This window comes from Diospyros lotus, chromosome 6 (genome assembly GCF_014633365.1).
Source record: "Diospyros lotus cultivar Yz01 chromosome 6, ASM1463336v1, whole genome shotgun sequence".
NCBI lineage: Eukaryota > Viridiplantae > Streptophyta > Magnoliopsida > Ericales > Ebenaceae > Diospyros > Diospyros lotus.
The window spans coordinates 15,781,292-15,797,337 of record NC_068343.1 but is presented as its reverse complement, the minus strand read 5'-3'; the positions used below and the strand labels follow the sequence as shown (position 1 = coordinate 15,797,337).

At 35.6% G+C, this 16,046-nt stretch overlaps 2 protein-coding genes across 2 annotated transcripts; one reads left to right on the top strand and one right to left on the bottom strand.

Annotated features, from left to right (window-relative positions):
* The first annotated feature begins 7,435 nt into the window (after nucleotides 1-7,435).
* LOC127803557 (AP2-like ethylene-responsive transcription factor AIL6) lies at nucleotides 7,436-12,403 on the top strand. The gene is made up of 9 exons (XM_052339863.1): nucleotides 7,436-7,802; nucleotides 8,289-8,847; nucleotides 9,043-9,125; nucleotides 10,586-10,594; nucleotides 10,701-10,789; nucleotides 10,880-10,953; nucleotides 11,074-11,124; nucleotides 11,226-11,302; nucleotides 11,560-12,403. The coding sequence occupies exons 1-9, from the start codon at nucleotides 7,664-7,666 to the stop codon at nucleotides 12,003-12,005; spliced, it is 1,527 nt and encodes a 508-aa protein (XP_052195823.1). The 5' UTR covers nucleotides 7,436-7,663; the 3' UTR covers nucleotides 12,006-12,403.
* A 336-nt stretch (nucleotides 12,404-12,739) lies between these two features.
* LOC127803558 (receptor-like cytosolic serine/threonine-protein kinase RBK1) lies at nucleotides 12,740-15,643 on the bottom strand. Its single transcript, XM_052339864.1, has 8 exons — nucleotides 15,251-15,643; nucleotides 14,733-15,161; nucleotides 14,262-14,519; nucleotides 14,021-14,175; nucleotides 13,827-13,906; nucleotides 13,550-13,685; nucleotides 13,307-13,456; nucleotides 12,740-13,216 (listed from the first exon to the last, which is right to left on the bottom strand). The coding sequence occupies exons 1-8, from the start codon at nucleotides 15,303-15,305 to the stop codon at nucleotides 13,058-13,060; spliced, it is 1,422 nt and encodes a 473-aa protein (XP_052195824.1). The 5' UTR covers nucleotides 15,306-15,643; the 3' UTR covers nucleotides 12,740-13,057.
* Nucleotides 15,644-16,046: the final 403 nt, after the last annotated feature.

The window sequence follows — 16,046 nt, the reverse complement described above, 5'->3', positions numbered from 1 at the left end:
CTCGAACTCATATCAATTATATTCAAAAACTTTTAATTTGTCGTCTCGTGAACTTTAAACTTAAAACTCGATTTTAGACTCATTTAAAGCTCATTAACATCCAAAAACTTAATATTTATGAATAAAAATTTAACACATAAAATTAGTATATTTTAATATGCATTAAAATTTTGAATAATATAATTACATAGAGTGAAAAAAAATCAAGTTGAAAAAAGTATGCTTTATTTTCGTGCGAACAAATCTATTCACGATCTCAAATATACGAGCATATTAAAACTCAAGCTCGACTTGTAATACTTGTAATATCTCTAAAGTCCAGAGAAAAGTAGTATATATCGAAAATAAGTAAGGAATGAAACAACACCAGTTGAATACTTTTTGGGCTGAATGCAGGCAAAAAACTCCAGAGTTAAGCGTGCTTGATTTGGGAAAATTCAAGTATAGGTGACTCCCCTGAGAAATTTGCGTAGTCCCATTAAGGTAAGTTGTTTCGGTCTTTCCTATCGTTCGATGCGGGATGTTACACGATATCTTTATTAAATAATTTTAAAAATCAAGCTCAAGTCTACTTATTTAATTAAATGAATGAGTCCTAATGAAACCAAGTTTTGAGCGATTTGTAAATGACTTTGTAACACCTTGAACTTTTGGTATAAGAATATTTGTTCCGTAATAAAATGAGATAAAAGTGTTTGATATGTTATATGGTGAATTAAAATGAATTTGAAGGAATTGGAGGGGTCAAGCTTGCTAGAATGCAGTCTCTTTCAAATACCTTCTAATAATTGAATTATTTGACAACATATCTTATCCAAATTATTCAAGTCATATGTTGTTGGAATCCCCTCTTAAAAGAGATACAAAATATGTCTAACTCAGCTCAATTCAACATCAACATCAACATTCTTTAAGTGCTTAAATAATTAGGGCGTCTTAACAATATTTGTGACCCTAAATAATAGTTATATTGGTGATCCTTTAATAATATCAATAAATATTAAAAATTATTTAAAGTTTATTTTCTTTTATTTTTGAGATACAAAATTAGTAATTAAATTTTTATATTTAAATTTAGAAAGTTAATCTTTTTTAATTGACAATATAGACAAGAAGAAAAAAATCAAAAAATGTAAGAGTAAAATAAACAAAAAAATGTAGAGAATGCATAACTAGGTCCTACAAATTAAAAAGTCATCAATTTATTTATTTTTATTTAATGTCCATATCAATGCAGATTCCTTATGTTGCCCAGAAAAATACCCCATGAGGGGGTGAAATGAGTTTTTTTAAAGAAATTAATAATTTTAACTCTTTTGAAAACTTTTAAATTTGTGATTTTAATATGTAATGATTGCGGTAAGATTAATAATAATAAAATCACTCAACCATAAATAACAAGAGAAACTTATAGAGGTTCGGCTCTAAAGAGCCTAATTCTCTCTCTCAAGAGAGGTTCCACTAAGGAGAATCAACATTAAATTTTAATTGAAGCTAGAACCAATATACAATCCATTGCTTAAACAAGAACCACTAGCATATTAGTAGCAAATATAATCCCCTCATACAACAAGTGAGTAAAATAATCCCCTCACACAATAAGTGAGTAAAAATAACAAACATATAATCAAAAACAATTACAAACAAGTCACCAACGGTTAAGAATTTCACCAGCTAGCACACTTCTAGCACTTCGAACATTCTTACTCTTGTTTAAATGCTATATCAAGTTTGTTTTTTTTGAGTCTCTATACTTACCATATATATATACATCTTTCAAACACGCTAACCATTAAAGAAATGGTTAATATGAAATTTGAAATTCAAAAAATGTTTAAACTTTCTCAAACAATAAGAAAACATGTTTCACCTTTAATTCAAAATAAATTTACTTTTTGCATAAGAAATCAATATTTAAAAATTCAAATATAAACTTTTGAAACATAAATGATTAAAACAAGAAAACATGTTTAAAAATAATTCTCCTTTAATTCAAAATAAATTTATTTTTTGCATAAATAAGAGAAAACATGTCTAAAAACAATTCTTCATTAATTCAAGATTTGAAAATTCAAATATAAACTTTTGAAACATAAATGATTAAAATAAGAAAACATGTCTAAAAATAATTTTCTTTTAATTTAAAATAAATTTACTTTTTGTATTAGTAAGAGAAAATATGCTTCAAAATAATTCTTCTTTAATTTAAAATAAATCTATTTTATGCATGAGTAAAAAATACATTTATCAAGATATAAAAATTTAAATATAAACTTTTAAGATATAAATGATCAAAATAAGGAAACATATCTGAAGATAATCCACCTTTAATTCAAAATAAATTTACTCTTTGTACACATTTTTAAATTAAAATAAATTTACATTTTGCATGAATAAAAAATACATTTATATCATAAAAATATTTTTGTTATCATCAAAATCATATTTACTTACCATTGAGCTTAAAACCTTAGACGAAATTTCCATCATTCAAATAATTTTTTTTAATCAAATCATCTTCCTAAAATAACACCACTTCTTATCTCTTTTTTTTTACCTGTTACATTATTGGTTTACATCTTATTATTCATTGCTTGGCATTAAAAAATGATATGTGGAGATGGAGAGTTGAGAGATCTTCTCGTTTAAGTGCAAAAACATATCAAGTTACTATTAAATTTTGAAAAATAAATTAGTGCAAAAACATATCTATTTTATTATTAAACAAACACACAACATACTTTAAAAACACCCTTTATATATTGACCTAAAACAAGAAAAAAAAAAAAAAAACACGACATGCTTCATAAGTTTTGAATGTTATGATCTTGAAATCATAATTGACTTGGAGAGTAGTTTTACCATCTGCACCAAAGTTTAGGTTCATTTATTAGCTAAATAAATACAAACAACAAAAATGCAAATGCAAATGCTAAGCACCACCCTTGAAGGTAACTCTTTATTAAAGCAATTTTGTATAGCATGTGCCAATCTTCTACTTAAATATATATAATTAAAATAAAATAAATATATAAGCTCAAATTATGAAAAAAAATATTGAAATTTGCCCTTGTCTCAATTGTATAAAGAACTTTAGTTATCAAATATACACTTTAACTTTTAAAGGTAGGCCTATCATCATTTAAAGGTAAATTTATCATCATTTAGAGTCTTGTTTATTTACGTAAAGATCTAAGATTAACTTTGTTAAAAAGATTTAAACCTTATAATCTCTTAATTATAATAAATTTGACCACAAAAGTGGGGCGACTTAGTATAGTAATCCTTTTAAACAAGACCACAAAGGTCTTTTGGAGTTAAAGAATGTTTGATTTGAACCATAGCTATTGTTAAAAAGATAGACAAGTCATCTTAACTCTACAAACATCTATAATGACAATATTTACACCATAAATCAAGATTAGAGTTTACTTATAACACGCGAGTTACATATTTGAGATTCGATCCTCTAACACAAGCAAGCAAATGAGAGTTCCCCATCCACTAGACCACCCAACAAGCTTTCATTTTAAATCTTTTCTTTTATTTGATCTTGCATAGCATAGATTATGCTTTTATATAAATAAGTGTCTCACATAACATATTATTATCGAACATTAGAAATAAAAAATAATGCAAAAACATATTTTTTCTATTATCAAGTAGACACCATATATATTTGGTGTTGCAAGCTGTGAATTTCCAAAAATGCCCTTTATATATTTTGTGAGAAAAAAAGAACAAAGGCGCAACACATTTTATAACTCGAACCTATGATTTTCAAATCATAATTGAGTTTGGATCAATTTTACCGTTTCACTAAAGTTTTGCTTATTTAAAGTTTGCAAAAATTAAAAGAAAAATCAAATTGCAAAAAGTCAAGTGTCACCACTTGAAGGTGAACCTTTTTTAGAATTTTTTTTTTATTTACAAGTGCATATAGGACCGACCACCAATCTAGTTATATATAATACTCGTAATTTTTTACATTCATAACTAATATAAATTCATAAAAGATGTATCGAGTAAATTTACTCCTCGACAAAAATTCTATAAATCATGAACATCAAATAAGTAAATATCTATTTTTATGAGCTCGCCTAGTGTCATCGTATGTTACATAGAAACGAAAATAAGAAACATTTCTAATACAAAATGAAAATATTAAAACGAACATTTTTTTTAAAAACTAAACATAAATAGGGTCTAAAACGAAAACGAAAAATATTTTGAAAATGGAAAAATGGTTCCTTTGAGCCATTTCCGTGCAATATAGGTGCCACCCTTTAAAATTGGGTTTCATTTATATATATTTTTTATTTGTACATACATGACACATTCTAACCCTCCGATTATATATAAATAGAATAACATAACTTATCTTTATTCCATTCCCATCTCATGATTTTTGTAATATACTCAATTAATTCATTTACCAAAAAAAAAAAAGTATTTGTTTAATTTGCATTACCATCTTTATCTCAACTAATCGATACACATTAAATACTAGTTATTCAACCAAAATTTAAAAATAATTTATTATAAAAATTTATTTTATTCATTCTTATCACATAATTGTTTTACATTTTAGATTAATACTAAAATTTAAGAAATAAATTAGTGGAAATATCACATAGGCAAATGAAGTAATTTAAGAAAATAAAAAAAATAAATAAATATATTATGCATAAAGTATCACTAGTTTAAATTTAGCAAAGAATACTAATATCTATTCAATTATATAAGTAGTACACTTCATCTTGTTATTTGAAGCTCTATTTTTATAAAAAAATCCCTTTATATATTTTATTTAATAGAATTAAAATTCAATTATTAAAATAAGTTGTAATTCATATATGAGACCTAATAAGTTTTTATTTGTAATATATGATTTTACTTACACGTGTATAACATTTATCATGCCTCGATATAAATAAATGTCTCACATATCAATTTATTATTAAACCTTTAAAATAAAATAATATATGTTCTATTATTAAGCAAATACCGAATTTGGTGTTTGAAGTCCTAAATTTTTGAGAATACCCTTCGTATAAATTGCTCTAAAAGTAAAATAAAACCCAATGTATTTTATGACTTATACATATGATCTTCAACTCATAATTGATTTTAGATCAATTTTACCATTTCACCAAAATTTGCCTAAACAAAAATAAAACCAACAAATAGGTTTTACTTAAAATTGATTTGGGATCAATTTTAAGTCACCCCTTGAAGGTGGGTTTCACTTAAAATTTTTATTTTTGTGCTCACATATACATGCCACATGCCGGCCATCTAGTTAGTTACATATAAATGTAATGACATAAACGTACCTTAATTGAGTTTGAATAGGGGTTTGTTCATTCATCATGCCGGCCATCTAGTTAGTTACATATAAATGTAATGACATAAACGTACCTTAATTGAGTTTGAATAGGGGTTTGTTCATTCATCATGCCGGCCATCTAGTTAGTTACATATAAATGTAATGACATAAACGTACCTTAATCGAGTTTGAATAGGGGTTTGTTCATTCATCTTGTCATCGTGAATCTTCTCAATTTCCATTTCTTTTGTGTAAAATACTCAAGTTCATTCATCTAAATAATGTTTTCAATTAATTTATATCTCTGTCAATTAACCGATATGCATTAAGTACTCGTTATTTGATCAAAATATAAAAAAATTTAAAAGTAATTTATTTGTAAGAATTTTATTTATGCATTCTCGTTAATAATTTATTTTATGCATTTTAGTCATATAATTGTTTCACACTTTAGATTACTGCTAAAATTTTAAAAATAAAACATAGGCAAATTAAATAATTTTAAAATTTCCAAAATAAAAATAAATATTATTCATCAAGTATCACTAGCCTAAATGTTTTAAGAATAGCAATATTTTATATATATAGAATGAAATAAATATTATCATGTATAGGTCAAGACGATTTTAAGACTTTATATGTGTTTGTAGTTAAAGAAATTTTTTGTCAAACACGTTGAATCCTAATAATCTATTGCACTTTAAACAATCCTTATTCAAACAAAGACAAATTGACCATTGTGTTGCAACTTGAAGCTAAACTTAGAATACGAGTTGCACAAAACATCTTAGGAAAGGTTCACAATCATATCAAAAACCCCTCCGATGTTGGTTCGCAATCGACCTACGAGTTGACCGCTTGAATTGTCTCGATCCACACGATTTGAAAATTCAACAACTTACTATTTGTCTTGGATTCCACCGCTTCTCGATTATATCAATCTACCCGCACGATTCTCGTATCATTAATACCACACGTTTAAACGTTGCAAAAGTAATATTATAGAATACAAATACAATAAAATAAACAAGCTGACGAAAGGATCGAGACAAATTAAAGACTCTACACACGATTTCGGTTGAGAAATTCCTTCATCTAAACGCGCTCGGTCGTAAAAACTTGGAGGGCGACACCTAGCCAAAAAAAGAGATGAGTTGCTAACAAACTAGTGGAAGAGGGGGTGCATGGAGGACAAGTGTGTGAATGGGGGTAAAACGGAAGGCCAATTTGGTCAATAAAAAACGCTGCCCCTCAGACCCCCCCGCTTTTCACCAGAATTCCCCGGCCCCTGTCCGCCAGCCCGGATGTTGCGCAACCTTGGTCCGCACCGCACAGTCTTCTATTTCTCCTCCACAACAAAAATTAAAAACTAAGGTAAAAATATTTTTATTATTAACCTTTATAAGTTTAAATTTTGAAGTGTGTATTTCTTAAAATTATCCAACAACCATACATACCAAATAAGCACCTAAATTTGTAATCTCTTGCTCCCAAAATCGTTTAAATTTTGAAAGCTTTCAAAACGCGTCGAGTATATTTATTTTTTACGCAAATTTAGTCATAAACTACGGGAAATATTAAATACGCGTAATATAAGCCGAGTAAACATCCACTCAAGTAAATTTGTCATAAATAATGGACATTAGATAAGCATGTGTATAAAATTTTGATGACTTGTTTATTTCTTATTTGATGATGTACCATTATAATGTTTTATTACTTATAATCGTGTTGAGTAAATTTTAACTCATAAATTAAATGTTCATTGACGAAGTTGTTCCCTATTGGACGATACACCATTGGTTTTATTACTCGTAAGGTAATAAATAAGCTTTCACTCATAGAGATTTACCCATAAATCACGAAAACTAGATAAGCACAAGTATGTATAAATGTTGAATAAAAGGCTTGTTTTCGACTTTACGATGCACCATTATTATGTTTTACTGCTCCTAACTGTGTCCGTAATCCGTATAAAATAATATTTACTAAAAAAATGTAAAATACCATACCCCCCCCCCCCCCCCCCAAAAAAAAAATACACTCTCTCTCATCACTGTAATTCTGGTTTTCCGCCGGATGGCAGAGGGAACCGCCCCATCCCCCCTATTATAAGCGCCCCCTCCCCCCCACCTGCTCCTCATTCCTGTTCCCTTCTCTCTCTCTCTCTAAACTCTCTCCTTGTCTCTCTAAAACCGAGAAGCGTCGAAGCTTAATCAGTCGTGACCTTTCGTTTCCGTTCATTTTCCGGGTGGAGATGAACGTGCATGCGTCGTTCTGAGAGAGTTTCAGGTCTTCGAGAGGATTTCCTCTTCGTTTTATCTGATACAAAGGATGGCTCCCGGGACGACTACTGATGCCAGTAATTGGCTCTCCTTTTCTCTCTCGCCGATGGAGATGTTCAGTTCGCCTCCGCCTTCGCAGAACCAAAGCCAATACTTCTTCCTCGACAACTATTATCCTCAGTCCAACGGTATGTGTGTCTATGTCTGTATGTATTGAGTGTTTCCATTTCTTTGAGGATGTTTTTCTTGGCTTACTTTTGGGATATAACAACTTCAAATCTGAATCTGATGTCTCTTTGAATGCTTTTTGAGTCGGTGCCGGGGGAGGTGAACGTGGAAATCGATGTTCCTGTTTGGTTGCTGAGAAAACGAGCGATAGTACAACGAGGTGTATCTGATAGCTACTGTTGGTGACAGTGATTTCTCAGTTTTCTCGGCATGTTGACGGGAATTTTTGTTCTTTCTCCGCTTGCTTTGAGAGGGAAAAGGAATCGTTTTCCTTTCCATATTCTTTCGTTTTCTCAGGGACCAAACGGGACCCCAATATATTTCCACTTTGGGTATAGGTGTATTTAATATGTCCAGTTCTAGATTTGGTGATCCAGCAGTTCACTGGGTTGCTGAGTTGCTTCGCTTTCTTTTCGCTGGTTCTAATGATCTGCGAATGATTGCAGCTTGGGAAAGCTCCAAGGCTCCGGCTATGTACCCCGGAGATGATCAAATGAAGCAAGTGTCGAATCAGAACATTGTCGATTCCTCGATTTTTACAGGTTTTATCGATTCAGAAATCGGGGAACAGCCGGCACGGAAGCTAGAGGATTTTCTGGGCAGCGACTCGGCGATGGTCCGGTACTCGGACAGCCAGACGGACACTCAAGACTCGTCGCTGACTCATATCTACGATCAGGGAAGCTCAGCCTACTTCCAGGACCCCCAGGATTTCAAAGCAATCTCCGCCGCCGCTGGGTTCCAGGCGTTTTCCACCAACTCGGGGTCCGAAGTCGACGACTCGGCGTCCATTGGCCGGACCCAGCTCTCTTCCGGCGACTTCCCGAATCAGTGCATTGAGTCCGGGAACGAGTTGGCCTTCTCTCCGTGCCCAACCGGCGCTTTATCCCTAGCCGTCAACAATAACACCTCCGAGAAAGCCCTGGTTTCTGTCGATTCAGAGAGTTGCAAGAAAATCAACGACACCTTTGGCCAAAGAACTTCCATTTACAGAGGGGTCACTCGGTAAAAATTAAAATCCCTTTCCCATTTCTCTCCCTCTTTCTAACCTAATTAATTTTCATTTCTGTAGCATCATGGGTCGTGGACCCTCTTAGTAAACTATCGATGTATATGGCATTGGATTATTATTACAACTTGTATTTCTACTCCGTTTAAAATATATGAAAAAAAGAATTTGATTTTGGGTTGGTAAGACAGGCACAGATGGACTGGACGATACGAAGCGCATCTATGGGACAACAGCTGCAGAAGGGAGGGTCAGGCCAGAAAGGGCCGTCAAGGTTCTCTCTCTCTCTCTCTCTCTCTCTCGCTTTCTCTCTCTCTCCACAAATACATATATGTTTCTCTGTATTATATATATTTACGTTGGACATGGGAGATGAATATACCACTACCAACGAACAAAACCTGAAAATCTGAAAGAGGGTTGCCTGCGCTGAAGGACGACATTAATGGCGTCTGACCCACATCTGGGCCGATCAGCTGAGGAGGTGGTAAATAAATTAACTAAAGAAAATTCAAACTTTTCTTCTTTCAAATCAGTCATTTGGATGACCGATATGCTTCTATAATTGTACTTGGTTTCTGTTTCTTCCCTTTCCCTTGTCCTGATCACATCATCGCCGCCATATTTGTTGTTTGGATTTAGTATGCGTCTTTTCTTTCTATCCCTTGTTTTTTTCTACCGCTGTACAATCTTTCTCCGGAGACTATTGAAATTATCCCAAAGTTAAGAATCATTTCTCTCTCTCTCTCTCTCTCTCCCTCTCTCATCCGTGTTCTGGGGTTTCAGCCTTTACACGGCTGCCCACTTGTTTGTACTCTTAGCCCAGCTAGTCTGAACGCTAGCGGCTTGGCTTCTGCAAGTCCATCAGTATATGACTTTTAACCTTTGCTTTTTCTTTCCACGGCCTTTGACTAGTTTACCCCAGCCAGATTTGATTTAAATTCAGGTCCCACTTCTTTTTCATAAATTTTATGATTTCTCTTTTTTATGCTTTAGAAAATTATCTTTTGTATGTTAATAACAAAAAAATATATATTTTTTTGGATTCAGAAAATTGTTATATTATGAAAATATAAAAGTAGTGAAAATGAAATTGTTTTAAAGTTTTGAAAACACTTGAAACAAGTAAAATAAAAAAAAAAAACAAATCCGTAGCCAAAAAAGTCCTTGAATTGGGTGGGTATGCTACATAACATTTTTACGAGCAAGCTGCTATTAAATCTTTATTTAGTTAAGAGTTTTATGAGAATTTGGTAGGTGAGAAATTGAAATGTCAAATGATTAGGTGCTACATTTTTTTCTTCTCACATTTCTTTAGTACTGAAATCTGCTTCCACATTACTTCAGTCTTCAGGATATTATGTGAAACCAAACGAGAAGTAACATAAGGTTAGATGTAAGCAAGATCTATAATTGAAAGAGAAGTAAAGAATATTGATCATTTGAGGCCTTATCTTAGATTCAAATTGTCCCCCGCAGTGTAATGATTATAAAAATCTTCCAGTGTCTGTGGTAGCTTAAGAAATTCTTCCCCAACATGCAGATGTACATGCACATGCACGTTTAAAGTTGTTTTGATTATCCTTTGCTTTTCGTTGTTAATTAATTCCTCCAGCAGAAATCTTTGACTAACCCGTGGCGTGGGCTAATGTGAAATCTTTTCCATCTTTCTTTCATGCAACGTGGAACTCTGGATTCTTGGTTGCCCCTCAATTCGAATCTGCTGTTCTGCAGTGTACCTGGGTAAGTAATTCTTCTCTTCACCTTTTTCTTTTTATAATTCATGTTTCACCATCATCCAAGGAATTTGCAGATTCGATTGATTATAATGCGTGTCTTTAAATTTCAGGTGGATATGATAAAGAGGAAAAGGCAGCAAGGGCTTACGATCTTGCAGCTCTCAAGTATTGGGGTCCGACCGCCACAACTAACTTCCCTGTAATATATTGATTCCCTTCAGGTTCCCTGTCATTTAGTCGATAGTTGCAAACTTAGCCACTGAAGAATGTGGTTTGTTTGCCCTCTCAGGTTTCCAATTACTCCAAAGAACTTGAGGAGATGAAGAATGTGACTAAACAAGAATTCATCGCATCACTGAGAAGGTCAGCCAGCTCACCTTTTCTGGGTTTCTGTCTCTTTTTTCCGTTATTTCTCATATATTCTGGCTTTATTACGCCAAGATAATCTGATCTCTGAAGTAATTCTGTTTATAAAATTTTCAGGAAGAGTAGTGGATTTTCAAGGGGGGCATCTATCTACAGGGGTGTAACCAGGTTCGAATTCCTCAATCTAGTGACAAGTCCATGTCTGTCTACTACTTGATTGACCCTTCCATTTATTTAGCTGCTAACACTGAACTGGTGGTGGTTTACAGGCATCATCAACAGGGTCGATGGCAAGCAAGAATTGGTCGTGTTGCTGGAAACAAAGATCTCTACCTTGGGACATTTGGTAATATATTTTGTCTCCTCATTCTCTTGTGCTTTCAATATAAAGAATGAAAACGGTTTAGAAGCTTCTAAGTTGCTTGGAAACATGATTAAAGAGATTGTTTCTTGTCACAATGAATCACAATTGTGCATATCTAGCCTGTTGGTAACAACTAGGATGATGAGTCAATTGGAATTGTTTATTGATTTCTTTATTTACTTCTTGCTGGGAGCGATTTCTGAATGTTCGTACTTACTGGACCTAATATATGCTTTCAGCCACCGAGGAGGAAGCAGCAGAGGCATACGATGTAGCGGCAATAAAGTTCCGGGGAGTGAATGCGGTAACCAACTTTGAGATGAACCGATATGACGTGGAATCGATTATTAAGAGTGCTCTTCCCATTGGTGGGGCAGCTAAGAGGCTGAAACTTACCCTCGAGAATGAGCCGAAACAGGCTTTGAACCATGAACAGCAACTGCAGTGCGGCAGCAACGGCAGCGTTAGCATCAACTTTGGTTCCATTCAGCCCCTTGCTTCTATCCCATCTGGAGTGCCATTCGATGCCCCCAACCATTACCATACCAACAACCTGTTCCATATCCATTCCAACAATGCCATGACTTCCAACCCCCCGGCCTCCACCTCCTCCATGGTTCCTCCAATGACTTTCATGCAGCAACAGGCCGAGTTCTTTGTTTGGCCTTCTCACCAATCCTATTAATGAGACCGATCCAAGATCCCAACCTCTCTGCATCAACAAATACCGGTAAAGCTGATAGTAACTAGTAGCCCTTCTCTCTTGTTATTCTCCGCAAACTGACCTGCTCTGACTCTTCAAACTCTTTAGTATAGTAGCATTTGACTGTTGAAGGTCCGGCTCTCTGAGATAGATGGTTATGTTGGAAGGATAAAGTGTTTATGTTTTAGGGTAAAAACTTAAGTTTTGTAAGTAAGCTTTTCTTGGGTAGGTTGAATGGACCAGGGGGCACTCCATCTTGTGAAAAGGTTTCAGATCTTTTCAGAGTTTTGCTTTTGTCAGAGTTGTTCCTCCTGGTGGCAATCCTTACTGGATTAATGCTTAGTTAAACCATATATAGTTTGCTTCAACTTCTTCTTCTTGTTTCCTGGTGTTTTATGGCTCTTTGCGCTTGGTTCTTTCTCCCTTAAATTTCCGTTCTCCTATTGTATGCCCTTTTATTGGCATTCTGGAGGGAATAATTCAGCTTTATAAAGAAATGAATGAATCAAATACTGCATGGATGGAGCTGATCTCTGCTCCCAACGCCTGAAAGGGTGTCATGAGGTGTTCTCGAGGGCAAGAGCCTCTTTCTTTGCAAGGGGGCCAAGGGTCTGAGAGAGGTTCGTAATAATTAGTATGCTATCAGCTTCTTGTTAAAGTTATTTCCTTTACTTGAATCCATAATTATCTCGCATTTTTTGGGGTCACAAGGGAGCAACACCTAAGAGTAGAAATTACGATGTGGATTTATTGCAGCATAAGAGTTGTGGACGAAGACAATGAAGAAACCCAACTTGGGATGATGCTTGACTGCTATAAAACTACAGTACTCATAGCTGGAGATGATCCAAACTGCCTCTCCAACAAAGCCGTACACCAAGTTCTACTTAAAACTCTGAAAATCCACCCTCTGCTTTTCCTTTTTACCTTTGCCACATTTTCAGTTTACAATACAGCAAGTGCCAAACAGGAAAGCCAAGAAAAGAAAAAAACAGAAACCAAAATAATGAAGATGAAGCCACCACTTAAAATATTTACTCAAGAACAAGCTCCATATGGCGATGGAGGTCATTGATATAGCTTGTGCTAGTGTAGCCTTCCATGTCACAAGCTTCCACAATGAGGGCTCTCCCTCCTATTGAATCCTGTCTCAACTCTCTCTGTCCACCCTCCTCTCTTAGTAATTGCACCACCTGCACATTCCAAATGGGTTTGCCCTGCTGAATGTGCATCCATCGATAACATTATTGTCATTTACTGCTAGAAGGATGTTCTTGACGTACCCGTGTCATGTCGGGGCGGTGGCTGGGCAAGTGATGGAGGCACGCCAATGCTGCCGACATTACGCGTTTCATTTCGCCGCTGTCGTAATCGTCTCCGAGCCGGGGATCTGCCATGTCCTTCACCTGGCTATTTTCTAGCAGCGGTTTGGCCTGCGCACCAACCAAACATGCTAATGTTAACAACTTATGAGTACTTGAATGTTGATCGATAAAGTCAAAAGAATTCTAGAAAGCTAATATTACCCATATGGCGAGGCTCTGTTGTGATGAATCAACTGCGCGACGACCAGTTATAAGTTCCAGCAGTAAAACCCCAAATGCAAATACATCAATCTTCTCATCAACAATTCCATGCATAAAATATTCAGGAGCCATGTACCTACAAGATTGTTAAGAACTACAATTGGTAAGCCCATATGTTAGTAAGTTTTAGCATCGGGTCGGATCACACGCAGATATCAAGAGAAAGAGGATGCAGAAATTTAAACCAAAGCTTCTCATCCCTCTCTCTGTTCCTTACCCAAAGGTTCCCTCAATGGGGTGCACAACATGGTGAACCCATTTCTCTGGGAGCCATTTTGCCAGCCCGAAGTCAGATATCTAGCAGATGAAATCAAAAGATGATGATCGAAAAAAGCATCAGAGTTTGCTATAGAGATGAACGGAGTTGGATTTTTCTTGAACAAAAATGAAATGGCAGGTGAAGTTTAAGACCTGTGGTTCATAGTCTTGGGCGAGTAATATGTTTGAAGCTGTAATGTCTCTGTGGATTATGCGCCTCTGGCATTCACAGTGGAGATATTGCAATCCTTCGGCTACTCCCAGAGCCACCTTGTACCTTATATTCCACGCCAGACACTTATCTCCACCTGAAATATGATGAATATCTCTTGTTCAGTGAAATCAAAAAGGGAGAATTGCAGATAGAATGGACATGAAGAGGTGGATACGGCACCGTGCAGGAGGGAAGCCAGGCTGCCGTGGGGGAGAAACTGGAGGATGAGATGCAGGCCACCGTCGGAGCTGAAGCCGATGAGTTTGGCAGCGTTTGGGTGGTTGATGTGAGCGATGATCCCCAGCTCGGACAGGAAGTCGCCCACTCTGGTCTCGTCGTTCTTCTCTTTCTTCGTGATTCTTTTCACTGCGACAATCTGACCGTCCGGTAAACACCCTTTGTAGACTTCAGCATGGCCCCCTTTCCCCACTAACTTTTCTATCAAAATGCATTTCACCAAACAAAACGATGACTCAGTCCTAAATCCCCATATAGGACAATCAAGAGATTCAATAGAAAACATTCATAGGAGGATGACGATTTATGTTCAATGTGCATGTCGAGCAACAAATGTGACAGGAATTGAACCACAAACAAGGGAGGCCCCTGAACCATTGGAAACAGAGGACTGTCTGCGATAAGTTTTGTTACCGGGGTTGAAGTTGTCGGTCGCGGTAGCGAGCTCGGCGCAGGTGAAGTTTCTCCACGATGGCTTGGGAGCCATTAGAGCGCTGCAATCGATTTCCTCGTCGCCGCTCTGAGTCCACCTCCATTTCCTCCTAAGACTCTTCACCGGAATTTCGTACAACAGGGGAATGGTGGAGAATCGCCTCATGGACTTCCACTTTATGCCATCAATCAAACCCTTGAATTGCAACCCCTTGGCGTCCCCGAGGAGCAGCGTCCTTTGAGCGAAGGATTTCTCGGCCACCGGCAACGGCGACTCACAGTTGCCGTTGTCGGAGTCCGACGACGCGGAAACAGTGGTCTCCAGGACGCCTCTGGGAGACGAGGAGTCATCGCTTTCTCCCTCTTTAGTCCTTCCCTCAACCAATTCTGGTTCGATTACCTCTCGGATCTCTGCAAACAGGGCAAATGAATTCCGATCAAAATTGAACCCCGTTTCAAATTCCCAATCATTTCGAAAGCAGGAACAAGAATTCACGTACCTTCTTCCTGGGGCATTGTTTCCTTCGGACTGGATTGATGATCCATTAACTGCATATTTCTCAACCCGTGCTTTGTCGTCGGAATTTGATGGAATTGTAATAATAATGAAATAATATGAGAACAGGAAGGAAAGATTGAAGCTTGAAGCGCCTACAACATCACCGTTTCGTCTCTCTCCTTCTCCTCATTTTGGTTCAGAGAGAGAGGGAGAGAGAAAGAAAGAAAGGAAGGAGGATTTGGGAATGGAATCGAATAGAACAGGATAGAAAGAAATGCTCTACGCATTCATCATATGGAGTTAGTTATTCGTTTGAGAGAGAGAGAGAGAGATAGAGAGAGGGCGCGAGACGCAGAGAAGGCTGTGTGGTGATCGGAAAACATGCTATAATTTTGATGTGTTCTCGGCCGATGATTCAATCTCGGCCGTCCATTTGATGGTTGTGATTGATGGCGCAACGGCCGCTTCGACGGCCAAATAACGAACCCAACCTGTCAACTTGGGGATTCTCAACGGTTCATTATTTTTTTCCCGTACTAGGAAAATTTCATGAATGCAAAGCCGTCAAAGTTGTTATTTGAGTTTTTTTGTGGTTCCTTTCCTCACATTCTCTAAGTTGGTTTTACAATGTTTTTATTAACTTACAAAATATGACTATATTATTTGTTACAAAATTTATTGTCTCGTGAAATTATTTTTAAATTGATAAATTTTTACAAAAAAAAAAAAAAAAAACACCATCAGAGAGTGTAAACAATTCCTTAAACTTAAATCAAATTAAATTCTTGAGAATACTT

What these genes read in the sequence shown, in the direction of transcription:
- LOC127803557 (XM_052339863.1), top strand. Translation starts at nt 7,664, where the DNA reads ATGGCTCCCGGGACGACTACTGATGCCAGTAATTGGCTCTCCTTTTCT. An exon ending in CTATTATCCTCAGTCCAACG is followed by an intron (nt 7,803 to 8,288) that starts GTATGTGTGTCT and finishes GAATGATTGCAG; the next exon opens with CTTGGGAAAGCTCCAAGGCT. An exon ending in ATCTACAGGGGTGTAACCAG is followed by an intron (nt 11,125 to 11,225) that starts GTTCGAATTCCT and finishes GGTGGTTTACAG; the next exon opens with GCATCATCAACAGGGTCGAT.
- LOC127803558 (XM_052339864.1), bottom strand. Translation starts at nt 15,305, where the DNA reads ATGCAGTTAATGGATCATCAATCCAGTCCGAAGGAAACAATGCCCCAG. An exon ending in CCTGGCTTCCCTCCTGCACG is followed by an intron (nt 14,176 to 14,261) that starts GTGCCGTATCCA and finishes ATCATATTTCAG; the next exon opens with GTGGAGATAAGTGTCTGGCG. An exon ending in AACAGAGCCTCGCCATATGG is followed by an intron (nt 13,457 to 13,549) that starts GTAATATTAGCT and finishes GTTGGTGCGCAG; the next exon opens with GCCAAACCGCTGCTAGAAAA.